Below are 26,263 nucleotides of genomic sequence, written 5' to 3'. Positions count from 1 at the left end.
TGGGGAGAAGATCGGTGTCTTTGAGGGTTGTATTCTATTTCTAATTCTCCTCCTCTGACTTTGTTAGTAATAAATTCACTACATAACTTAAGTAGCACCTGTTTTGTCTGTCAAGCGTTTCCTCCCGGCTCCTTATCTCAACTCGTGAACCCTTTGGTTAATTTTTTTATTCCCTCGSTCTTCTCTGTCCAGTGGTGGTAGGGGAGAGCGAATGAGCAGGTGTTGTGGGTGCCTGGCTTTCGGCCACCATTCTAAATCACGACAACCACATAGATGAATAACAGCGATGCAATTTGATAAAACCACACAAAATTTATGTGATCAGCTAAAAGCATCAATAGAGTAATTCTAGTTAAGGGCATCACGCTTATAGAAGACCTTTCTGTTTGCCATAGCCTAAGCTACAGCGTGGTCAGAGCTCAGGAAGGTGGTATATGTGGGGAGTTCGCACTTACTTTTTTGACTTTCTCCAGCATTTTTACAGTCAGGTTCCCGGTTCCCGGGCCCACTTCCAGAATTACATCAGTGCGGCGCAGGGCAGCCTAAGGACAACACAGCATTTTGATGGATTCCTACGACCGATTTTGTGCAATCATTTGACTTTAGAATGAAATTAAGTGATTTTTGCACAGTAAAAAGCTGGAATTTGGTATCAAGGAAGCTTGACAGTTGTTTAGAAAGGAATGAGTGGGAGACATAGCCAGTAAAAATGTCCTGGCACTGGTGTATGCGGGATCGCGGGCCACTTGCAAAGAGACAGCGAGTGGCCGCTCTAAATGAAAAATAAACACAAGCGCACCACACACACACAAAAGGAATCATGATCGCAATGCCGCGGTTCAGCCCCGCAGCCCGGAGCCAGGACTGCGGCCGCGCTTCCCCGGCACCTCCGCCCGCCGCTCTCCCGGGCCCGCCGCCGCTCCCACCTTATCGATGATGCTGTTCACAACCAAGGGGTTCTTCAGGATGTGCTGCCCGGCCCCGGTGTTGAAGAGGATGCCTAGGGCAGACACCGGCATGTCACTGCGGGCAGCCGCGACCCACCCACATGCCGGCACTCGCTCSGGTGCGAGCGCCGGCCCGGCCTCGGCTGCCGGGACCCTGCATGCCGGCCCGGCCCACACTCACCGCCGGCGCGACCCTCCCGGCGCTCCGGGCGCTTCCCGGCCCGCGCCTTGGGCATGGCGGCGGCTCCGCCTGGATCTCTTCAGCCCCGCTCCGGCCGGCTCGGCTCGGTTCGGCTCTGCTCGGCTCTGCTCGGCTCTGTTTCGGCTCGGCTCGGCTCGGTTCGGCTCTGCTCGGCTCGGTTCGGCTCTGTTCGGCTCGGCTCGGTTCGATTCTGTTCGGCTCCGCTCGGCCCCAAGCAGGTCGCCCCGGGCCCGCGCCCCACGTGCCGTGTGGCACTACAGCTGGCGAGCGGCCCCGTGTGCGCACGGCGGCACAGCGCCCCCTGGCGGTTTGGCGGACCGCCGCCGTGGCAGCRGGAGCAGCCTGTGTCCCGGCCCGCGCGCGGGACCCTCCGGCAGCAGCGACCCTCGCGACCGTCCCGGGAGGGACCCGCCACCAGCCGTAAGTGAGCGTGGGCGACACGGACAGTGAAAGCCAGCGGGTTCACTAAAGGCTTATCAGTGAATTACAGTGTAGAAATAGGTGTGTTGGTACCCTGGGCTACTGTACAAGCACACGGCAGTGGGGTTTGGATAAAGAGAAAACGAGATGAATGGAAGAGGGAGAGAGGGACAAGGAAAGAAAGGGAAAGGATTGATTTTGCAGGGYGACACTCATCAGTTTGTGACGATGAGGTAACGGGCGGTGCTTTAACACCCCGACTCTGCACAAAGTGCCTGTCCACTTACGGCCCAGAGCCGCGGTGCCGGTGCAGTCATTCCCAGCCCCTGGCACGCCAATAAACTACACTTTTTTACATACCTTTTATATTTTTTTATTTACTTTCTTACATGCTTTTTAGCCTTTTGTACTGACACTAATACCACGCGTGTCCACCGTGTTGCCGTGCCCCGCGCCGCTGCAGCCGCCCAGAACAAACGGGCGGGTGAAGCCCCGCAGAAATTCCCGCGTCCCTCGCTCTGCGCTGCGCGGGAACTCGGCCCGTGCGCGGGAACGGCCCTGTGCGCACGCGCAGCCGCGCCCCGCCCGCGCCGCTCGAGGCCCCGCCCCCGTCCCGCCTTTGCCGGCGGCGCGGCGCGCGCATCGCTCAGGTGTCGCGGAGCCGTGACGTCAGGGCGGCGCGCCGGGAGGCGGTGGTGCCGCCGCGGCATCCGCTGTCCCGGTTTGTGGGAGGGAGGCCGGGAAAGGACGGGGTGAGGGGAGAAGCGGCCGCGGTTTCCAGCGAGGCAGTTTCCAGGAGCCCCGAGGCTGTGTCGCTGCGGGCGGTGCTGCTCCTATGCACCTACCTCGGCTGCTGCTCCGCCGGCCGTGCCCCTGTGTGCGCTGCCCGGGGCGGCGCGGCTCCGGCGCGGAGTGCCCGCCACGATTCTGGCTCCGGGACAGCACTGCTGSGGCTGGGGCAGCGCGGCCTTCCTTACCTATTATACCAGCCGTGACAAAGGGCCTGCTCGGAGCTGGGAGGAAATAGCTGTTACCTAATTCCAGGGAACTGTTTCCCGCTGTCTCCTTGAAACAACTTTTAATCATGATAGAATTAATGGGAAGGCATGGAAGGGAGATGAGACATTATCTGACAGAACTTGGTTTTTGTGGGAAGGGGTATATATTGGCCTATATTATAGGTGGTTGTTTTCATCCTGCAGGCTGAAGAACAGCAGGTTTTATGCAAAGCAGAGTCTTCCCTTAATCTGAAGCAGGCTGAGTGCAGCAGTGGTGAGTTATTTCTTCAGTTTGTTACCTTAGAAGACAGCCTYGTGTGTAAAATGCAGGAATAAGGCCCTAAATACAGTACTGATGCTGCTTCCACTTACACTTCTATGTGCCTTGCTTCCCATGTCTCATATGTGAAATCATGTCTATAACATATTTGACACGTCTTTTGAATTAGCAGAGCATATCAGCAAAATGCTGTTAAATTAAAATTATATGCATGTATATAAGATAGAYCTGAGATTTTGCAAGTAGCAAGTTTCCTGTGAAATTTGGTTTATTGAATCTTCATGGCGACACCAAGTTTGTCACTGCTCTCTATTTTTCTTCTCCCATTCTTTCATTGTACTGTTCTGATCAAGGGYATTTGCTATCACATGTATAAACGATGTAATGGAAGTTTTTATCACTCTTGCTTTACATACAATGCTTTGAAATTGTATCATCATCAGAAGAAGGGATGCAATTTAAATTTTAAATTGTAGTGGTTTAAACCTGTTTCAGACCCTGAGGGCTGACTGAAACTTGTGTTTCTATCTCAGCTGTTGGGCACTAGTTTTTTTCTTTAGTGGTCTGTCAGATCTTTTTGAAAATGTGTTGAATGAGGAAGTCAAGGGAATGAGGTTGACCTTGTACTATTAGTCATCCTAGAAATTTATTATTGAATTATAGTTTAAAATATTCTTATGTGTTCTCTGTATCCATTTGGCTTTTCCTACATCATCAATACTGAACCCTGTGACAGAGTCTTTCCYGAGTTAATCCTTGGAATTGTCTCATTTTTTCACTGCCTGTTTTTTCTCTTGGGAATTTTTGGTCACTTTGGTGGTTTCTGTGTAACATGAAAAGTCATTCTTCTCAGAATTTTTATTGATACATATTAATACAATCTGATTGACTTTTCTTAACATTGTTGTCAGCCTTGCCTGCTGCTGACTTTATCACTGTGCTCCTCGTTGTTCTTTGTTGATGTATCCTTTGTGTCTTCTGCATGCCTTTTGCAGACCTAGTTTTGATGCCTTAGGATTTTTCGTTTCTGTATTTTCACGCGTCTGTATTCTTGTACTTCTCTAGTACAGCACTAAAAGCTACCATTTTCTCATCTTTAGACAAAACAATTCCTCTCTGAGCCTGAATCCAAGGACACCTCGCTGCCTTAGAGCCCCAAAATATGTAAACAACAGCGAGTTGAGGGGGAGCAAGTTTGGGGTGRTTGACATCATCACCTGTAAAGATCATTGGAGAATTAAGACCCAATATGTTAATAAGGCAGAACTTAYAAAAGGTGAAGATCTCGTGACCCGGTGTCCATTTTGGGTGTAGCCTCAGGAGGAGGCTTTTGTCTGCTCTAATGTGCCAATAGGCCTGTTAGGCCTGKRTTAAAGCTGTTWATTCTCATTCTCTTAAGTTTGTCTGGCCTCTCTTTCAGATCAGCCTGATTGATAAGACATCAGTTTCAGTGTTAAATTTTTGTAAGAATAAAATTGTGGAAGCGCTACCACAATTTTGGTGGAAAAAGCCACCTCAAATTGTTTTCTGCTCAGACATATTTATTTGTCTTCTTTACTGGGACTAGAATTGGTTAAACTGTAGATATCCTCATTCAATTACATAAAGAAAAATCAAAACATTGGTTTGGTAATGTTGGTATTGCTTAACATTAGTCATTGTGTTGGTTTTGGTGAYTGCTGTAATTATTAGTGAGTTTAAGTAGTACCTTCAATAACCACGATTGTATTAGTTCTTTCAGTTTCACTCTTCAGTAATTGTAGTGGCAATGTGGCATGATTGATACAGATATTGCAGTGCTGGAAAAGAGATTGATGGAAAAGTTTGTAGAAGGCTAGAGAGATATTAGTGTAACTACCAACTTTCCGTAAAGATGATTGGGTCCTGTCTAATGTGTCATGTCTATGTGATTCTGAATGCCACTGTTTGTGTTACTTTTTCAGGAGTGCTGGTGGTTTTTCAGCATGGAAACTTTGTTTTTACTGTTTTTCTTGAAACAAATGTACTGTAAGAGACGGTCCTAAGTTTCTACATGAACCTTCTGAGCTGCAGGATGTAGCATTATAGTTGTTKGTTATTTGTATAATCTACTGATAAGAAGCAGAAAGTCCTCTTTGTAAGCGCTCTTCAGAGAGTTAGTTTTAAGTGTCTGCACTGTCTTTCCTGGCTTCCACATTCTTAAACAAGAAAATTCTCCTTGCAGTTCATTTGCTTTAGACCATAGACTGTCCAGCTCTGGCCTCTCTCCAGGTTCTTTCTTCTTGAACTGAGTAAAGGGGGAATTGTGAAAACGAGATTGGAAATGATGTTCTAGAAGTAGGCTCAGACACTGAGTAAAGAAGGATAATGACATCTGCAGAGCTGTTTGTGCTCTTGAAGTAGCCCAGAATATATTTGCATTGTGATCATCAAGAGCAGACGGTATTTTGTGGAATATGTTTACTGCTTTGTCTCCTTTTGATTTCATAAGGTCTTAACTGAATACATTTTTTCACMTTCTTACAGTGGGAAATAATTTATTGAATTTGTAACAATACAACAAAAATACACAGAAATAATTGTTAGGATATGAATGAGTTATTGTATTACATTCTATCAGAAAAAGTGAAGTATGCAGATGTTTAGTGATGAAATCCTTTGTTTTGTACCCCTTCAGATTTTAGGCCTCACTGATTTCATAGCTGATGTGATTTTAAAATCAGTATTTATTTTAATATGATGGGAAAAGTACCTAGATACCTTTTCATCTGTAGCAAAACTATTTACTGCCCAGGAAAAACATTGAACTAGCACAGTTAGGTAAAAGTACAACATTTAAGAGACCTYGAATATTCTTGAAAGGAAGATGTGTTGCATGTACCTCCTTAGAAAGGGAATTAAAGAATCAAGAGTATAATAGAAGTGAAACTTTAGTTTTTACCAGTGAAAAGAGATGAAGGAATCTGAAAGTGGGAATGGAAGTGCAGGACATTGGATGATAATGATGAGGAACTGGTATTGGTGTTTGTGATCTCTGAAGACACAAAGTCATTGTGCTGATAAGGTGGTATTTGATGTGTTGCTTATCTTCAAGGTATAACTGCATTTGTTTTTCTTTCCTTGTTTTCTTTCTTTTCAAACTATCAGAGACTTGAGAGTCYAGTTAAGTATTGTCATATCTTGGAGAGCAGCTTTTTCTTGTTGTGTGTGGTTAAGTTTCTTTTTCCTTTTATAAGATAGAATTCTGGCATGGCAATAGAGTTGTGCTTGGGTCTGCAGCCGACAGCATTGAACGCTTTCTAGTGRAAGGGATTTATTTTCCTTCCTCCCAAAATGAATGTGTGCAATTTGGTTGTTATAGCGATGGGTGTGGACCACAGGAAAGCAGGAGAAAGCAACCAACATTCCTGAAATTGCCTAGTGTTTATTGTGAAGACAAAGTTTGACATTAGTAAGTAAAGATGGGAAATTATTCCCTATTGTGGTTTGAACGAATTTAATGGGGGCAAACACTCCCAAGTTCTAGCAAAGCCCCCTCCTTTCCCCACCCAGGTCCTAGAGACAAACTTTTCCACAGAGGAGAAAGGGAAAAGAAAAAAACTATATATTTAACAAAACAACAACAACAACAAAATAATATGCCCACAAAGAAGAGAGGAGAAAAAAATTACAAAACAAAAAACTAAAAAACACTATGGGACCAGCTGTTGGATCTTAAAGTCTTTCTCTTCCCTCTTCKGAGTGGCTTCTCCTCTGGGGCCCCCAGARGGGTTGGACAGAATTGCTCTGGTGGTTCACTGGAGGATCTTTCTTGCCTGTTGTGCCACGGGAATCTTATTGATATAATTTTACATCRCATGTTGACAAGAGCATGAAATAATTCTCAGATGATAAAGGAAAAAAAAATCAAGGAACAAAACAAGTCCAAAGAAGAGGGAAAAAGGAGCAGTCYCAGAGAGCAGGCAGCTTCTTCCCCGCCGCTGAGCCTGAGACTCCTCTAGGAATRTGTGTAACTTGTACCTCTCCCTCCCACTGTCCTTGAGGGGAGGAACATCACAAAACAAACCAGAGCAGTCTCAACTAATGTATGGTTACAGAAGGGTTGTTTACCTTTCCTTTAACATAAGCAGATGATAGGAATACACGTACTCAGCTACACTAGCACATTCCCTTACTCAGTAATCAAACCAGGAAATTCTGAATGTTGTGACACAAGTGCAGACCCTGCATTTCTTTTAAGATTGTGTTGCATTTAAAGTTGACAGACTCTGTCAAAATTTCYGTGCATGCTTTATGTCTCAGAAAGTACCCAAAAGACAGCAGCTATTTAATACTYGCCTCCTTAGTTTCATCTCTAGGGCAGTCTTGTAGAAGTAGCTCATGTTGACTAAAGCTGTAGAAGTCCATGATGAACTATGGAAAAAGTCCCTGTCCCTGTGATTTAACCAATCTATGGGGTAACCTATGTCCCTTTACGTCTTCTGTCCATCAGTGATGTCGGATATGTAAGAAGTGAAGATTTTCTCTATTCCATACTAATAGAACCAATATTCATGGGCTTTTGCAGTTATGAAGGGAATAAGAGCAGCTTTATATCCTCTGCATAAATTAGGGGTTGAAGAGCCCTGATACATCATTTAGAAAAAAAGAGCAGGCAATGTGAGGGGATCACAACAAATTCGGATTGGAGAAATGTGGATTTAAACTCCTGAAGTATGGCTGTGTCTGTCTGCAGAAATAAATTTCACATGTGCAGCTGATTGTGGCTCTGATTAAAACTGTGTTTTAAGCAGATCCCACTAAGGTAGGAGCTAGTGCCCTCCTTGAGTCAAGGACAGACTTAGAGTTGAAATTACATGCTAGGGCCTGAGCCTGTAAYGGCTTGACGTTGTTGGAAGTTGCATGTTCCTCCCTGCTTCCATCGTGTGCTCTGGTGTCTGTGTAAACAGATACTGCTCGGGAACAGTGTGCTCAGATGGCTTGACTTTTTGGCTTGTTAGGGTTTTTTGTTGTAGGTGCCCCCAGTACCCCATCCCTGCCCATTGCCCTTTTGTGGACAATTGTAAGTTTACATCACATTTTGACAAGAGCATGAAATAAAAGCTGCTCGCTTTTCTGTCTTCTTTTTTTATGCCTACCACATTTACCTATCGAGCAATGTGTGAAAATGTTTGGAAAGCTTGATCCAAACCAAAATCTGTGTTTTTCCCTGCTCCTTCCAGCTTTGGGTATTTAAGGGGTTTAGGGAGAAGCAGAGTATTATACTATTTATTTTGGTGACCATGGCTCTTTGTATAGCTTAACTTATTTGAAAGTAACTTAAACTGCAAATTTGAGTTTTATGCAGTAAGAATTGATTCAAAATAGTATTTCAATTTTTTTCTCTTTTTTTTTAAAATAGAAATTAATTGTCCAAGTTAGACTAGTGAGCTATTAGAAGAAAACAAACCATTTCGAGGAATTTTTAGAAAGTAAAAGCACTAGACAGTGTTTTGTTCTGATGGTAGGTTTGTAGTTGACTTTGCAAAATCCCATCTATAATGAAGCATTGTTGCCTTTGTGCATCTCTGCTGTTTGTATTTGCTATATGTTTATTAGATRTTTTTCCCATTAATTTTTTGCTATMCAAATAATACAGAATATACCACTTCCTTGAATATTTTACAGTATTTATAAACATTATCTAAAAGTTAACCCATCTTCAGAGAAATTATTATTTTTTAGTTCAGTTTTGCTATTTGGCTTGTGGCAGTCTCATCTAGTATTGTGTGAGGACTGTTTTTTTGTGGGATCACAAAGCAACCATGCAAATTCATGGAAGACTAAGTCTTGAGGGCTTAAATTCCCTTCCTCTTAATAGAAAATCCTTGAACCAGAGTTTTCTGAATGGTGGGCGAGAATGTGCTGACCTGAGTGTCTGTTGTGGTTTTGACAAAGAATGTTGGGTTAAATTAATTTTTGTTCTGACCCACTAAGCTTAGTTTGATTTTTCTTGTGGCTTTTTTCAAGCAGCAGTAGTTGCTCCAGTTTTTACATGCAAACACAAGCCTTTTCGAGAATGAGAAACAATAGAAAAGAAGCAAGTACTTAACTTTGATTTTTRTTATTCTTTGTTGCTGTCTTTAGAACTGCCAACTAATTGTCTTGAAATAAGAAACTGAAAAAAAAGCTTTTTGTATTTGTACTTTACTAGCTATGTCTTCTAATGAGTACTGTTCTAGATGAAATACATAAATTTTTAGTAGAAGCAAAACCCTTTGGGTTTTTTCTCTTGCTTCATAAACACGTTATCCTGGAGGTACAACCTCTGTAGCTGATGAGCTCAGCATTGGCCAATGACAGGGGTGTGTTGGGGGCATCTGGCACTGCCTCAGACATGRGGGAWGCTTCTCACAGAAGAAACCCCTGTAGCACTCCTGCTTCTGCTATCAAAACAAGTTGTTTTGCACAAGTTGTTAAAGCAGAAAGATTATGAGATTCTTCACATGGGAAGTATAAAGCAGAGATGGAATTCCTTGTTTTGTTTAGTTATTGCTGTAAAGAGATGTGATTTTGTGGTTCATTGGTTTGAAAGTAGACTTTCTTTAACCTTAGGACCTTCAATTTTTAGTCAGCTTCTGGTGAGGATACCGGAGATTAAGAGATTGAGGTTTTKGTTTTTTTGGTTTATTTTTTTTTAATTGGGCAATGCTATTATTGGTATAAAAGGTCTTTAATACTGTGGCTAGTCTTGTTGTTAAGATGATTTTCTCAAAAAATCAGATTTTTAAACATAGCAGAATAAAATTTYATTTGTCTCACTTTCTTACCATTACTGTAACAATTTTAATCTCGATCTTCTTCCTGAAGATGGAAAAATAAACCTTTTTTGCCTATTAAATAAAAGTAAATCATAGAGTCATTAAGGTTAGAAAAGACCTCCAAGAYTGAGTCAAACCRTTGACCAATAATCACCTTGTCAGCTACACCACAGCACTGAGTGCCGCATCCTATAATTTCTTGGACACCTTCTGGGATGGCAGCTCTGCAACTTCCCTGGGCAGCCCATTCCAATGCTTAACAATCCTTTAGATATTCTTTCTTCGCATGAACCTCCTCTACTCCCCTCTTTGAAGAGAAGCTGTTCTTCATAGTTTGTTTAGAAGACCCAAGTGTATGAATATTTAGCTGTGGATGTATTACTAGAAGTYAATATAGTCTTTATACACTGTTTTTTATAAGCACAAAACAGAGTTAATAGTTTCTTTTATATATGTGTCTCTTTCTTGTAAGTATGATCATTGTCATCTGGAGAGCAGTGTTTTGTCTTCATAGAGTACAAGGGTGTATAAGGATGTATATACACTGGAAATTTGGCAATACGTATTTATAGTTCAGCTGGTTAGTATTTGCTACATAAGAAGGAAATCAAATACATTGAGGAAAATCCTGTTTCGTTTGGGACTAATTGTGAGAATTCTTTTTTAATTGATATAAATTGTTTTGATGAATTTGAATGATGGAATTTAACAGTCTGAAATGTGCCATTTTCTCTCTTGAAGGAAAAATGAAATGCAAAAGATTAATAATCTGCATATTTGCTTCTTTCAGACAGCCCCATGGTTTACTCTTCTTGCAGTTGAAGTCATCTCTAGTTGTAGTTTTGCTCTTAGTGGCTGTGCTTTGCAGAGGTAAGTRTTTTACAATCAAAATATTTTCCTGCAGTTCCTTAAATCTAGTAAATGTGCTTGTGATGATAGACTTAATGCTTGCTCTTTTTAGTGAGAGATTTCTGAAAGCAAATAGTTCCATCACTGTACCTCAACACTGCCTGTGAGTGGGTGTCATGCTATCTTTACACTGTGTAGTCTAATGGAAGATGAGCGTGGGTTGTTTAGATAATATGAATAGAAAACATTTGTCTATATTTGCGTCTTTTTCTCCCTAAGTGTTTTCTCTCCTTTTTAAATGTTTTCAGGTTTTCATGGATCTCAACAGTGCTAGCACTGTTGTTTTGCAAGTCTTGACCCAAGCTACTAGCCAAGATACTGCAGTGTTGAAGCCAGCTGAGGAACAACTGAAGCAGTGGGAGACACAGCCTGGTTTTTATTCAGTCTTGTTGGTAAGATACAGTGGAAAAGTGYTACTAAAGAAACCTTGAATAATTTTGAGTACTGCTCTCTAGAATATGGCTGGACCATGACCTCTGGCTGAGAGAARCCCTGAGCTGTCATGGTCCAGCCACTGGTATCCTTAAGCTGAAAGATATGGTAGGTAGGATATGACAATGGTAGGCATTGGCATCTCTGTGTCTCAAAGCAAGCTCTATCCCAAGCATTCAGAAGGTGGAAATCCAACCTCTAGCTGTACAAGTGGGCTGTAGTGCCCAATTTTTATTGGCCTCTTGTGAATTGTAGATGGTAGAAGGCCAAGAGGGTCCTTGTCAAAGGAATTGCCTTTACTACCTCAAGAGCCAGGGATCTTTTTATATACCAAGGCAGTAATCACCTTTTCTTTTTTGTGGAGGTGGTGCTTTATGAGCATTTTAATAGAAATTCCCTCATGCTTTCCAGTTGCATTGCTATGTCTCTGGGATTTCTTTCCTTTTTATTAGTGGACAGAGACTCCCAGGGGGATAATCTRACCTGGCTGTGGTTGTATGATCCTGCAGGGAGGAAAGTGAATACTTCTAAAAGTACTGTGAGCATTTGTTGAAATAGGTGCATCAGTAGAAATGCCTTTTCTACAAACATCTGTCTTCAGTGCATGGATTGAATGAGTCAGATTTGTAGAGCATCATGTTCTGCTCTCTGTAGACCCTCTCATTTGCTTGGAAAGCTGATGGTGAGCCAAAGCATTTAGGGAAGGTTGGAGAAAATGGTACAACCTTTGAACTGTCAAATTATCTTTTACTCATTACTTTTGCCATAGTGTTGCTGTGGTGGTAAATTCTTCCTCTGGATGTTTGCTGTGAGAGCTTACACCTGAGGATGTAGACAAGTTGAGCACTCAGAGGTGTAACTGGAATTGATATGAGTTAATTTTAAATGTGAGGGCTAAAAATGCAGGAGTTTAAATGCTTACCAAGCAAAATCAAATGCTGATAATTCATTTTATGTGGTTCAGTGGATTTGTTGGGGCTACATCAGCCTTTCTTTAAGTGCGAAATACCAATATAATCTTCCAAACTAAACMGAAGTGTCTGCTTTTTTTGTTTAATGTGATCATGACAGGTGGGCTGTCGGGCAGAGAAAATAGTTGGCAGCTTCTTGGTAGGGCAGAAAAGGGTGCAGGGAAAAAGAAAGCAAGGTAATTGTAAATGGGGAGTGGGTAAGATAGCTGACATCTGTGGGATGTGGCAAGTAATGTAATCACTTACTGTGAGATACATTTGCTTCTGGGACAATCAGGATAGAGAAAATTATAAGGAAGCATGAGACCTGCATCTCTGAACCATTTTTAATACCTAGTGGAGTTGCTATCATTACTTTCTGTGTTTGTCTTCTGAAGATATTAGATACCTCTCTTTTGATTATGAGATAAATTGGCTGGTTTTGAAAAGAACCTCTGTACAAGTTGCATCAATTTTTAGATTGATTTCATTCCTGTTATTTCTATGACAGTTTTACAGTGTTATATTAAATACTTCATATTTTAGCAAGTTCATATAAAGATACAGAGTATATAGAGAAGTTCTACTTGTTTTTTTCTAGATACTTTTATCTTTTTTTGCATTTTTTATTCAGGCTGTGTCTTGTTTGAAGATATTTTTTATCTGAGGAAGCTTTTCTTCTGATAAATATTTCAGCAAGGAGAGGAATAGTTATTTGTAAGATCAGTGGAAGTTTCAGTATGAGTAGTTTGGGTTTTCTGTGTTTCATTTATTTTGAAATGTTTTTTATTATATGAAAGTGGTGTTTGAAGTTACCTCTTTGGATTTGAATATGCTTTTAGTTACGTTTGGGAAACGTCAGGTCTTTCAGAGATTCAGTCTGTGTTCCTAAATGATCTTTGSAGAAGGAGGGCATATTGCATACAGATCATGTTGTGTGGTATTTCTTGGTGGGCTACAACTTTCCTGCTATTTTTCTATCCTGCTATTTTTCTAGAGTTTGCTAGTTTTGAGGTCGATAGGCTTGTTGGCAAGTAAGTCTGTTTACTTTCTTGTGATTGGAATGTGTTAAGGTTTCTTTCAGGTTGACCATTACTTCTAGAAAGCTGTTACCATTAATTGAAATAGATTTTGAGAGAAACYTACGTTTTGAATGCATAGTGAAAATGAGGTCTCAGGTTGAGTTATTTGAAAGGTTTGTTTATAGGTCTACAGGTGTGGTGCTCAAAAGTAGCAGATGCTCTTAACAGGAATCCCTGCATTTTTCAGGTCCCTTGCTACTGGATTTCTAAAAGCAGTGAATGCAAGTTGTGCACTGTTTCTGCAGTGCACTGTATAGTAAGAGCATTGAGCTCACACATACTTTCTTCCTAAAGGAGGGAGTAAATGTCTCACCCCCTTGAGAAGGATCCATCTGTTTGCAGTGGAAAACGGAGGAGAGCTGCTGTTCAGAGTAGTACCTGTGTTGAGATTCAATAGTCTACCTTTATTTTAGTTTTTCTTGGYTGGTTAATTTTACAACATTACTATACAATATAACTCCTGTATGTTTCTTCATATGTACATATGGATACATAAAAGCAAATATAGATAGATACATGTATATGTCTATGTGTATAGATRTTTAGCTTCTAGTGGAAACTTATTTCCTAGAAAAAGCATAGTCAAATTTGAGAATTGCAGCCCTACTAAGTCACTGTTTTACAAACAGTATTGGCAGAGAGGACGATTCTTGCCATATGGCAAGATAATGAAGAAAYAACCTCAAGACTGGATTCTGACTAGAGTAAGGAATTATCCTGTATTCTGCAGTGCCACAGACTTCTGAGAGCTATGTCATTAAAGTATAATAATTTTCTGGTTCTAGTAATTATTACACTCATATTTCCTCCTCTGCCAGACAAGATTAGCAATACATTTGCCTTATGTGTAGTTTTTTTTAATAAATCAAAATTTGGGCCAGTGATRAAATGTTTTAATCTCTAAAAATTTATGTTTAACACAGTGTTTGACTTGTCTGTCAAATGATGATTAAGGCATTTTGTTTGTGAACACCCGTATCACAGAGGTGTGTGTATTTCTGCATATACCAGCCCATGTGTTGGTACATTTCCTGTCTTGCTAATGGTGTCTTGAGCAGTTTTTAACCCAATCTTTGTTCTTTCCTTTCCGTTTTGTTTTTGGTAAACAGAATATCTTTACAAATCATAGCCTGGATGTGAATGTAAGATGGTTAGCTGTGCTGTATTTTAAAAATGGAATTGATCGCTACTGGAGACGGATCACGCCACAGTAAGTTTTGGGTTCTTCCACTAACTGTCTAAAATTCACTTTCAGCCTCTCTTAAATGCTGGTTATATAGGTGGGACATCAMTGCCAGATTTAGGGTATTAGATGGAATTCTTGGGACAGTTGTGGATCACAAATCTAAGTATATGATACACAGTATGATTTTCACTATTCATTGTTTGAAGTAGTTTAATGTATTTTACCTTACATAGTAACTTTTTCCAAAGATCTACCAAAAAAGGTAAAAGTGATAAAATTCTCTATCCACAGCACATTTAAAATAGTGTAGTACTCCTTCATTATTGCATAGAGGGCTAGAGTATTTGTGAGTTAGTATATAATTGCAAAACATCTGCAAGCATTTGGATTCTCTTAAATGTGAAAATAAAACACCATCTTGTTCATGGAAGATGGTGTATATCTTTGATGTTTCAGGTTAATGGGGTTCTATTTACAATTCTGTTACTTAGTGAGCAYTCTTGGAGGAAGTTAAATATTGTTTCAATATCTTAGTGTTTTTAGACAATAGTAGCATTTCTTGTTGAAAAAGCATGGTTTGTTTCCTGTAGAACTTATGACTAGTRTTTTACTGTTTGAGGTAAATATTAAAGAACAGTCTTTCAGTGTAGTTTTCCTGTAGTTTTAAATTAAATATAATTAAAAAAATAATTTTATCTTGGCTAGTCTTAAAAATTCCATGAATTAAACTATATTACCCATTTCTAATTTTCCTGCCACTGATTTAATGCAATTGAAGTATAAAATAAAATTTAAAAATTGTTGGCTGCTGCGAAGGATTCCATGCAGTAAATGCATACTAAATTTTTACTCTGTGTCTGTTTCCMCTTTCCTATTTTCCTTTTTAAATTTCTTAGATGTGACTTCTTGTCAGCACTCACCCAGATTCAGTTCCTCTTARAATATGTTGAAGTCATTTTGAGAAATCTCAGTTTAAACTGCAAATTCTCAGTTGACTGTTTTGTGAACTAATCACACTTTGAATATCATAATTTTTGAAGGCTTCATTATAGAGGTTGCATTTTTGTTGTCCTTGCAAAATTCGTGTCTTTCATCTTGTGTTGCACTTCAGCAGCTGGCCCCTCTCCATCCATAGTAGCACATCAAAGCATGTTTTGATCTACAGATCAGACTTAAAACAGCATTTTCCAGTGAGAGTGATTTGTGAAGATGTGCCTGTGAATTTTCTCCCTCCTGTTTTTTCGGGCAGCTTTCCATATAGCTGAGGAGAAGAGCCCTGTCATAGCCTTTTTTCAGTCACCATTTGGCCTCTTTTTTGAGATTTGTTGTCAGCCTTCTCAAAAGGTGGTCTCACAGGATGATTTTATATGTGTTTATATTTTTTTTAGAAATGGTTTGTCTTGAATTCAAGAGTTGAACATGTTTTTGATGTTACAGATAATGACTTTTTTATCCTGTCTCTTGTGTACTTTATTCTCTTATTTGAGCACCATGTTAGCAACTTTAATACTACTTTTCAAATACACGTTTTTACATTTATAGTCATAACTATAAATAACTCCTCATAAGCCAGAAATCCAAACCTGAAGTATTAAACTTCTTTAAAAAAGCTTTAAGATAATTTTTTAAGTATTTGGGCTTATATTTCCTTATAGTGCTAACACAGGGAAAGATCAAAGTGACGTTGAACTCACAAATTGTGAAAGACTGCAGCGTTAGTAGATAATGCTTAGACATTCGTGTCTAGATGAAGTTGTTCTAATTTTTGGTCGAGTATAATTTGGTGCTGAAGGGAAATTAGTCACTGAATGATACACATTCTTCCTGACTTTTCGCCTGGCTATAACTTTTAGTGTGGAATTGGGTTTTCTGCAGTGTGTGAAGGAAGACTGAAGACATCTGTGGCAGTCTGTGTCTCATGCACGGGCTTAGGGYGTCCCTCCTCTCCGGCAGATGTCACTGTCGTGTTATTTAAGCTGTGAATTCCTCCACCCATGGTCCAGCAAATCCTTAGGGATCCTGTCACACACTGCTGTGTGTCACTTGCATCAGCATTGATTTCATAGATTATTTCTTTTTATTATTGTTCTCCAGTTTTGCTTATCACAAGCGTCTGTATTTGAGGCATTCATTTTCATGAATCTGTTTTCTTTCCTTCATTGTGTCTGCAATTGCAAAAGCTTAATTTCAGCATTTTTCTTTACAGTAAGGAATGAACTGAATTCTTGCTGCCCTTAGACTGTGTRTATGCTAAGCTTAATATAATTATAATTTTTTATTATTTTGATATTAAGTGYTTGTCTAGATAAGTTCAAAAGCTATGCTTCAGGGAATTTTAGACATAATTTTAAACCTCAGTAYGTAAAACTAGCTGGTTAATGTCTGTGCCTGAGGTCAGACAACAGGAAGTGGTTGTGTTCATRTCTTTATCCTTCTTAATTTCCACTAGTCTTCATTGAGATGTGATGTTTGCATGCATGCTTCTAAATCATTGCACTGTTAGGTGAARCTGTTTAATCTGAACAACCTTGGGTGATAACTTAAAAGCTCTTTGTGAAGAAGCAGCTTTCTAGTGCTATCACTAAAYGAAAATGTATTGGGGTTTCTTGTTTGGTTTGGTTTTGGTTTTTTCTTCTTTTTCCCTGATAGTATAACCTATAAATACCAGCAAAGCATTTATCAAAACAGTTTCCTTCCTGGAAATYATAAGAAAATTGCATGAAACATGCAAAGTCTGAAGTAATACGGGAAGTAATTTGTAGTCTTAAACTGATAGAGGTCACTTAAAATGAAGTATTAAAATACCACAAAGCTGCACTTCAACAAAAAATTAACCTTTACGGCTTAGAATTTGCCCTGCTCACTATTTCCCCCCTGTATTTTATGGAGAATATATCAACATACTTTTCACCCAAAGAATCTTCAAAGTGTCTGTTGCTTGTAGAAATGGATTTGTAATAGAGAAAACTTACTGGTTTTGCAGAAGGAGCTGTCATCTGATACGGTGTTAGCCTTATTCCGGAAAATTTTTGGCCATTGTCCAGTAGTATACTTGRGCAAATTCATGTTCAAGTCATCAATTCTGGCAGTAATAACTATAATTGTCTAAGAGCAATCATTTTGTAATTTGTACAGTTTTACGGGTTTTTTCACTATATATTTGTGTATCTTACTTTGTAAACTCTCTTTTTTTTTGCTATTTATCTTTACAAAGGCCACCTCAGAACTCAAAATATGAGATTATAACACTTCATAAGTATTTTTTCACTGTTCCCTGACTTTTCAAAGATACTTTAAATAGTTGAAGAAAAAAGGATGGTTTTTGTTAGCTTTGATAGTATTTTTGTTGGTTATATATGAATTAATAGTAATTTTTAAAATGAAAGTAAATAATAYTTTAATAAATATATTCTGACAGTGCTCTTTCTGAAGAAGAAAAAACCACATTGCGTGCTGGACTTATCACCAACTTTAATGAGCCAGTGAATCAGGTTAGTGGTGATTGTTACTCTCCCAAGAAATGTTTGCATTGATATATAGCTTGGTTTCTTTCTTCACATAGTATTTAATTATAATGATAAAGTTGCAATTTACATACTGCTTTTTGCCCGATCTTGAAGTGAGATGTTYTGCAATAGTTCATGATTCGTAGAGTTACATAACAATTTTGGTTGGAAGCAACATGTTTTGCCTCTGCATTTTATTTCTTTTGGTGTTGCAGTGGCAGTTTGTTGTCCCGTGCTGTTTATGCAACCATTTGCAGAAATGGTTCAGGGAATTAATGTAGCTCAAAAATAGCCTTTTCCTGAGTGATTTTTTTGTTTTTTCAGCTGTATCTGTTCTCTGACCTGAACTCCTGGTGCAGCCACACAAGTGTTGGCAGAGCAGGAATGAGCTGTTGAGATTGCTGCTGTATGAAAAGCCCTAAGCAGTATCGCTGTCACATGTCTGGTTGCAGCATTAGTGAATTTAAATAAGCTTAATAAARCTTCAGTGTCTTATCTCACATAAAGTGACTAATTATAAACCACAATKGGATTAGAATAAGAATTTATTATTATATTTACCATAGAACTAATGTTGGGGCCCTATACTAGATGAATCAACCTTCTGCTGACTTCATCATGCAAGTATAACATTGTATAAGGAAGTATTTGCTAATATTTTGAGCTATATCTTAAATAACTTATTCAAGACAATACAGAAATGACTGGCACAAGGTAAAGATTAAAAAATGGCATTGGGAATAAACTGCTGTTCTACAGACAGTCCAATTTTAACTGTTCAGGATTTCTTGACAGGATTAGTGTAACTTCTGAGAGTAGAGGAATTTATCAAAATTACAGTAATTTATTCTTTGTAGAAGACCATTGTGCAATGACAGGTTTGACTAGAGTTAAAAGTTTCATTGCAAATGAAATTCTRTAAAGCAAATATATAAAGTATTTTAACATTTGTTCTGCAGATTCAGTTTCAGTGTAAACAAGATRACCAAATATTACTTGTTCCTCCATTTTAGCCTAAGAGAACTATGCAGTACATAAAATTGAACTCTAAAGTTAATGTATCATTTATGCTTCTGCTAGGTGACATACAATTTATCTAAGATTTAATTTTGAAGAATTTGTGTGTTTTTTGCATAGATAAATAGATAAATTAGGTATAAAACCCTAATGTTCACTACATTGTTTATAAAACAATTAAAACCTTTTATCAATAACTTTTCCATACCTTCATTAGTATTTTACCAGTTTGCCTGCTAAGATAATAGTGTAGCATGCTTTTTAGCTAAAAATTCCCCAGCTGATGAACAATACTGCAGTTCTCAGACCTTAGTTGCAGTTGAGATTGGTACCTTTTTAACTCCTGTTTTAAAGACTAGTGACTTAATGTTTTTATTTGTGTGTCCTTATGACATGTTTTGGAATATAAGTTTTTAAAATGCAGAGAATTTAGTTTGTTTTTATGTTAGCAGTCTAAATAATTGCCTGAACAACTGTGTACAGTATTGAAATATGTTTACCGTCCATCTTCTTTTCTTTCTCCTTGTTCCCCAATCTGAGTTGTAGGTGTCTTGAGGTTTGCTTTCAGAGGACCCTTTCATTTAGTCCCAAGCCTGCTTCATATGTCCAAGTTTTGATATCCTGTGTTCCTGATAACTGCACTTTTCCAGTCACAGATAGTCCATAACACAGTTGCTATCTGCTTGTGCTTTTTGCATCATTGAAGGCAGAAAAGTTATGACTCTTGTATAGAAAGAAAAACAACACAAAAAAGTGAGAAATAGACATAGTATGGAGATGTGATGACACAACTTGACTTCCAGAGGAGGTGAAGAAGAAAGAGAGAACATATCATCTGCTGAGAACATAATTTCCATGCCCTTTGAAGATATTTACCATATGGAGGGAACATTGGAACAAAATAYTTCTTCAAATATATGACAGCAGATTCTTTTTTCTTTCCTCCCCATTTAAAAAGCCAGTCCTCAAGATAACAGTACTTTTGGCCTCCCTGGGAAGTTGTTTCTTGTATCCCATGGCATGGGGAGAGGAATTTATTTGCTCCCCCTGCCAATTGACATAATTTGATCTGATAATAAGTAAGACTCCCAGCTCATCCTAGGGAATATTGACATCATTTTCCTAAAGCAGTTTTTCTCACTAAGCAGCATGGTAGAAATAAGTAGCAGAAAACTTGGTGGGATTGTCAAACTCCACATGAAATGGCTCAGGRAGCAGTAAAGAAAGGCATAGCTGTTCCCTCTTAGGCCTGTAAATTGCTTGAATTGCTTCTGGTAGCCTAAGAAGGTGACATCTTTCCYAGGCTGGAAGTGTGGTTGTATGTGTGTTGAAGGAGAGAGAGAGTGTGCTTCACTAATCCAGCTAAGGACCTTTTCAATTAGAATGGGATGAAGTCAGGGAAAACAAGAATGTSAAACTTTTGGATTTTTGAGGTGGGGTTTTGAGGAACATTTAAACTATATCAAAGAAAAGTTTAGGGGAGGGGAGTTGTAGAGCAGTCAAGCGTGGAATAGACAGGAAGAGGGTGTAAGATGGACCAGGTATGTGTAAACCRTGGTTGGTCTGTACCTGCCTTTGAACAAACCCTGTGCCTGATGACCACTGCCTGTCCTGTGTTCTGAGTGTGTCCCTTACCTGACTTGCTGTGTAATGTAGCTCTGTTCTTCGTGCATGTGTGCTGCAAGGGCAAGGTGCGAGTGTGACTTGGACCCAGCAACCAAAGTCAGGTGGTAGGGATGGTGCAGCTGCACCTGGCCTGTGGTGTGAATATCTGGAGATCTTAGTAGCTTAGTTCCAGCTACTGGGATGGGACTGTTGCTTACAGACACGCATGCCTGGGGTTGGGAATGGCTTTGTCTAGAACTGGGTAGGTTTTTTTTGGATCAGATTTTATGTGTCTATTGATCTCTTCATTATAAATTTCCTAAATGCCCTTTGATTTTGTGGTGTCTGTGTTTTTTTGCAGATAGCAACTCAGATCTCTGTACTGATTGCTAAAGTTGCCAGGGTAGATTGCCCAAGGCAATGGCCRGAGCTTATACCCACTCTTGTAGAATCTGTGAAGGTGCAGGATGATCTTCAACAGCACAGAGCACTACTTACTTTCTATCATGTTACAAAGACCCTGGCATCCAAACGGCTTGCTGCAGACAGGAAGCTTTTCTATGATGTAAGTAATGTGATGCTGTATTATAGAGCATGGAAAYACTGTGTTGTATGTGCTTGCTTCTTCCTGAGCTTAGCTGGAAGGCCATTATTTGCATGTCTATGGGCTTCAGTGTCTGCCTTTGAAACAGAAGTGCTCTTGTGTTGTGTGGTATGTATACTGAGAAATAATTGGATGTCAGCCTCTAGGTGAAATGTTTGAAATCTTTATTAATTTTGCATRCAGCTTGAATGTTGTTATCTTAATTTGTGTAAAGAAGCAGAGCGTCATCTACAGAACAAGGTCTGCATATTAGCTTCATCATGACATGAGGTGATCTTGCTTTTCTAGGAATTTATGGGGYTTTTTTGGAAGTGTACTCYGGATTCATAATTCAGTATAGTCTTTAAAAAATACTGGGGTTTAGACTTCCTTGCTACCATATTAAAATTTTTGTCATCTGCAGGAATGTGTTTGGGGTTTTTCCAGGCTAACTCTTCAGGTTAATTAAAAAGCAAGATGTGAATGCAAATGCCAAATCTCATCTCATGCAGCTTACATTCTCCACTGTAAAAATCCACTGAATATGACACAAATTTAACTTGGCTGTAAGTCATGCATCTCCAAACCCATTTGGAGCTGGGTAATGATGTAGTACAGTTAACTGAATTTAATGAGTTAAACATTTTTTTCCAAACATGTTACATTTGAACTTTTGAGATTTTATTTAATTCCTTTATTTTAAAGAAAAGAATGAGCACAGGAAATAAAGATTGTTCATGGAGGTTTTCCTGTTTATCTATGTAGAAAAATATTCTGTCTATGTAATCAATAAGGTGAAATTTTAACCATCAGGAGTCTGAGGCATTGAAGACTTACTCTTGTAAATAGGACCTTTACTCAGTCAAAGCAACTAAACAGATCATGTGCTTTTAACTCCATTGGTTTGAGGTGTAGCAGCCTAAGTTCAGATTCTTTAAATACGAAGCTATCAAGTGCTACCGTAACTGAGTGAGAATACCTTTGTCTTCTACCTTTGTAATTCAGATATTTTTATCAGTCTAGCACTATTTGTGAACTGTAATGTGAATTAAGTTTGAGATTTGTTCACGTCTACCTTGTTAGAAACTACTTGTCATCCTRTATTTTAAAAAAACTGAAGGAAAAAGTCAGTGTTTGCAGCTATAAACAAAGTATAGWTGAGGAGTAGACATTGTTCAGTACTATTACACCTGTAATTGCTARTTGTGCTAATTGTTAAGACTGAGATGGTTCAGACATTTACTGAACTGTAAGCCAGTTTGACTTGTGGGAGAAGAGGTGATKAGGAAGGCTAATAATTTTTTGAAGCCTCATACCATGTTATATACCAGCAGCTGTATTTACTGTATAATGTATTTCTAATTCCATGAGGAATTATTCTTAAAAGTGGACTTTATAAAAAGCAGGTAAGAAAGGAGCCCTAAATAGTTTTCTTTAAGGCGAGAGTCACAGACCTAAGTAGTCAGGGAAACCAGTAAGTCTGTTATAACAACTTCACATTAAGACAAGGTATTTTTCTGGAAAACATCTTTGGATCAGTAGAATTCAGTACAACAAATAAGCAAATTAAACATCGTGGCCCATGATACATACAAGAAGCTGGGTTAAATAATTTAATAGCCTAAACTGACTTTCAGAATTTAGGGATTTGTTAAGCTATAGCAAAATTCATGAAACAAAATGTATTCTTTATTTTCCTTTTGCAGCTTACGTCAAGTATTTATAGCTTTGCATGTTCCTTGTGGAATCATCACACAGATACATTCCTGCAGCAGATTTGTACAGGGGATGAAGCTGCAGCTGCAAATTCACTAGAGAGGACCTTGTTGTCTTTGAAAGGTAATAATATAGAATGATGATGTTAAGTGTAAGGAATCAAGTAGCTTTCTTCACAGTGRATGAGTAGAATGTCTTTGGTAAATGGTTCCCATTCTCTAACAAAGCCATGCCCATTCGGAAGTATTGTATTATTGGTGTTATTTTACCTGTATTGTTAGCAAGCAGAGGGAGGATTGCTCAAGGAAAAGAGAGAGAGGTAGTCTTGTTTCTCAGTAAGTGAAAAAGTGCTTTCCACCATACATGTGATAAGAATTCAGTGTCTAGGAGGTYGGAAAGTGGAGGGCATAATGGATTTTTTCTTACRTATGTTGTAATATAGGCATGCATGTCTTTAGCACTTGATTGAAGAGGCTGAGCTACAAGTTCCCATTAAGTTCATGTTGARTCTAGTGAAAAGCCAGCCTTAGCAGTCAGTTTATATTTTAGGTTGATGCTCAGAGGCTTATGAGTGGCATAAATGCATATTCTGACTCCTTTGCTGTGTTGAACAACTGAGATTTTTGTGTGCAGTGCTTGCGATGTGAATAATATGTGTCCTGGATTGTTTCAGAAGATGTAGTGTGCAGCTTTTCTGGGTAACTAAACCTGAGAGAATTCACAAGTRGCTTATGGGCCTTACTTGATTGTACTTGCCCCTTTTCCTACTACAGAATCATTCAGGGGTTAAATGCTGAGAGTTTTGGCAGAATTCTTCCTGATTGGGTAATTCTTAGAGTTCTCTTTTTTACTTTACACAAGATGTATTTTATAGTAATTCCAACAAGGTTAATGTTAGGTATAGGTGAGGCTTCCAGGGACCTAAAATTGCGTATTTTTTAAAGCAGCAAGTTGAATTGTGATTGTGTTGAAACAAGAGCTGATAAATAGTGACACAAGTAATTTTTTTTTCCTAGTGCTTCGTAAACTAACAGTCCATGGCTTTGTGGAGCCTCATTGGAATGCAGAAGTGATGGTAAGTTACATGTACATGTTTCTAGAGTAGAAATCTTTTTTCAAGTGTTGTTAGAGCTATATCTGAAGATTGTTGAAAGGTATATGTTTGTATTATACAAAGAAAGATCAAGCAACATTCTTTCAAAGTTGTCCTTCCATCAGTCAAGAGCTGTTAGATCCTAGATAGATTCTAAACACTATGGCACTAATGTCACTATGTTTAAAAAAAACAGAAGTACCCTTTCCAGTTTATGCATCACATGATGGCGACACTTGTTGCTTACTGTAAGATGTCTTGCATATGCTCTCTGCCCCCTGGTTAAAAGCATTTTGTTTAGTGATTAATGTGATGCCATAGTTATCCTATCAAATTCTATTGATAAAATTTATTTGATTGAAGCCTATGGTATGCAGTCCATGGAGAGGGTAGGGTCAGTGAAAGAAACCCAAGCACCTTCCTTAACCCCAAGTGCTGCCTGTTTTACTGGAGGAATTGARTACTGATGACATATGTCCTACACTAAGAAGGTACAACTGGATAAGCGTTTTTTAAAGTAGATGTCTGTAGTTACCTATGCTTCTTTCTACTAGAGTTGCTATGCTGTTGGTGTGGTATTAATAGGGTCAGTTTGGATCATCTATGCAGTCTGCTTCTTTAGCTAATTAATTATTAATTTCACAAAGAAATAGTTTGTCCAAAATAATAAAAAAGTTCAGTTAAAAGTTATGAGATCATATCTGAGCTGGTAACACCTCTGAACTGACTTCAGTCTGACATAACTTTGTGCTCGTAATACAGTGCAGAATAAGCTCCATCTTTAAAAGACACATTTGTTTTTCAGGGTTTTCTACATGCTGTATTTGAACGGCTGAAACAGTTTTTGGAGTGTAGTAAGTGAATATTTTTCTKTATTCATTGTTAAATATTAGAAGCTGGATGAAAATATACAGGCTAGTGCATCATCACTGCAAGGTTTTTTTTATAAGTGCGAAGCTATTTCTTTAAATGCTGCTGAAACTGTCAAAGAAGCATTCAGTAAAAGTTTCTGTATCTGCAGAGTAAAATCACACAAAAATTGTATTTGGTGTCATAATTCAACAATGTTTTTATGAGCATAGATGTCTAAACTGAATAGAAAGAATTTTTTTAGATAAATTATATACCATTTCAATATTGGTTCAGAAGCCTGTACTGAGGTCAGAAGGCTGATCTGGACTTTGAGCCTCATTTTTAGAAGAGATGGAAACTGCCACTATTTGACACTCTAACTATACTACAGTCAGGTTCCTTCTGGCTCTCTTTCATTTTTCACAAGAAAAGTGTATAGTTTGGATGGAAGGAATTGAAGGCCATCCCATATTGAAATTTGGTCGTTATTACAGTCCCCTAGAATATGAGGACTGTGGGGTTTGTGTATCCTAAGACAAGAACTGAGCAGAACCTTTTCCATTTCTGCTTTTCTAATTAGTAAGTTTTGCACAAGCCAGTACAACTATGCCACAGATTTACGTTTTCATTTTTTGTGTAATTTTTCTGCCTGTTTGCCTTCAGTGTGGCCCTTTCTGTTTTTTATTATTCTTTATAAAAGTTTTATCTATTTTTTTCTAATTCAGAGTATTTCTAGTGTCCATAATGAATTATTCTTAAAAGTGGAGTTTCTAGAAAAGCACATACTGTTATGCATTAAAAGGACATTTTCATATTTTCAATGCATATTTACTTTTTGTTTGTACTGTCATTGTTTGCATTATTTTAACAGTAGTTTATCATTGGAATTTCCTGTAATGATATCAAAATTGTTGTAGCCTTACCAAGTCCAGTGAATTTCACTGCAGCTGTGAGAAATGGTTTAATATCTTTTTATTCTCAGTATTCATTACTTTGAATTTTACTTCAAATGTGTTCTAGACTTCAAATGTGGCCCTAGAACTTTTTTTTCTGGCTGACTCTTAACTACATCAAAAATAAGTTCTTTTCTGATGTTAATTTTTTAAGACTTAGCTATCCAGAAGAAAATAGAAGTCTAAAAAATGATAGTTGCTAAATGTCTGATTTACCAGGTAGAAGTATAAGAGCAGAAAGCATATGCAGAGATCGTCTAGAAAAGACCATAATTTTGTTCACAAAAGTGGTAAGTAAAATCTTCGTTCAGTAACTGTATAGTTCATTGTTCTGGAGGAGCAGTTCCCATCCAGCCACATACATGCCTTAAAGTAAATAAGTTTCATACCTTTTAAAGAAATGGAAGGTACTGCAACTTAAACTTCTTTTTTATGAGATGTATTTTTGAAGAAAAGGATGTCTGYGTACTCATGCAGATGTAAGCTACAGTACTGAAGAATGCATTTTTCTGAGCTCAAACAAAACTAAGTGCATTCTGTAATCATTRATTTAGCTAGGATCTGTTTGAAGAATAATTCTGGAATTATTGGTGAAGCAGTGGTAATCGTATTGAGGAATAAAGAAGAGATAGACATTTTTTCTTTATCTTTTATAGGTAGTCAGCTTGCAATTTCTTGAGAGTTTGTTTGTTCTGTGGAATTATTGGCCACTCTAGTTTATCAAAAGAAAATGAACAAAAAAATCTCTTTCCC

At 38.6% G+C, this 26,263-nt stretch overlaps 2 protein-coding genes across 4 annotated transcripts in view; one reads left to right on the top strand and one right to left on the bottom strand.

The window, feature by feature from the left end:
• Nucleotides 1-1,434, bottom strand: part of DIMT1 (DIM1 rRNA methyltransferase and ribosome maturation factor) — a 7,599-nt gene extending 6,165 nt beyond the window's left edge. The window contains exons 1-3 of the mRNA XM_057389647.1: nucleotides 1,129-1,434; nucleotides 927-1,000; nucleotides 456-542 (exon numbers count right to left, since the gene is read on the bottom strand). Coding sequence (XP_057245630.1) covers nucleotides 456-542; nucleotides 927-1,000; nucleotides 1,129-1,183 — 216 coding nt within the window. The 5' untranslated portion in view covers nucleotides 1,184-1,434. The remainder of the gene's footprint in view (nucleotides 1-455; nucleotides 543-926; nucleotides 1,001-1,128) is intronic.
• A 56-nt stretch (nucleotides 1,435-1,490) lies between these two features.
• Nucleotides 1,491-26,263, top strand: part of IPO11 (importin 11) — a 79,990-nt gene continuing 55,217 nt past the window's right edge. The window contains exons 1-11 of one of the 3 annotated variants that reach the window (XM_057389641.1): nucleotides 1,491-1,569; nucleotides 2,772-2,841; nucleotides 10,417-10,496; nucleotides 10,784-10,927; nucleotides 14,109-14,209; nucleotides 17,604-17,676; nucleotides 20,675-20,878; nucleotides 22,603-22,735; nucleotides 23,629-23,687; nucleotides 24,511-24,559; nucleotides 25,730-25,800. In XM_057389641.1, the coding sequence (XP_057245624.1) occupies nucleotides 10,790-10,927; nucleotides 14,109-14,209; nucleotides 17,604-17,676; nucleotides 20,675-20,878; nucleotides 22,603-22,735; nucleotides 23,629-23,687; nucleotides 24,511-24,559; nucleotides 25,730-25,800 (828 nt within the window). In that variant the 5' untranslated portion in view covers nucleotides 1,491-1,569; nucleotides 2,772-2,841; nucleotides 10,417-10,496; nucleotides 10,784-10,789. Of the gene's footprint in view, nucleotides 1,570-2,233; nucleotides 2,322-2,771; nucleotides 2,842-10,416; nucleotides 10,497-10,783; nucleotides 10,928-14,108; nucleotides 14,210-17,603; nucleotides 17,677-20,674; nucleotides 20,879-22,602; nucleotides 22,736-23,628; nucleotides 23,688-24,510; nucleotides 24,560-25,729; nucleotides 25,801-26,263 lie in introns of those variants that run through there. The other 2 variants (XM_057389640.1, XM_057389639.1) reach the window with 2 other exon arrangements.

Source organism: Malurus melanocephalus, unplaced genomic scaffold (assembly GCF_030028575.1).
Source record: "Malurus melanocephalus ecotype Western Australia unplaced genomic scaffold, MMel_1.1 scaffold_18, whole genome shotgun sequence".
Taxonomy (NCBI): Eukaryota; Metazoa; Chordata; class Aves; order Passeriformes; family Maluridae; genus Malurus; species Malurus melanocephalus.
This window is presented reverse-complemented; position numbering and strand designations above follow the sequence as displayed.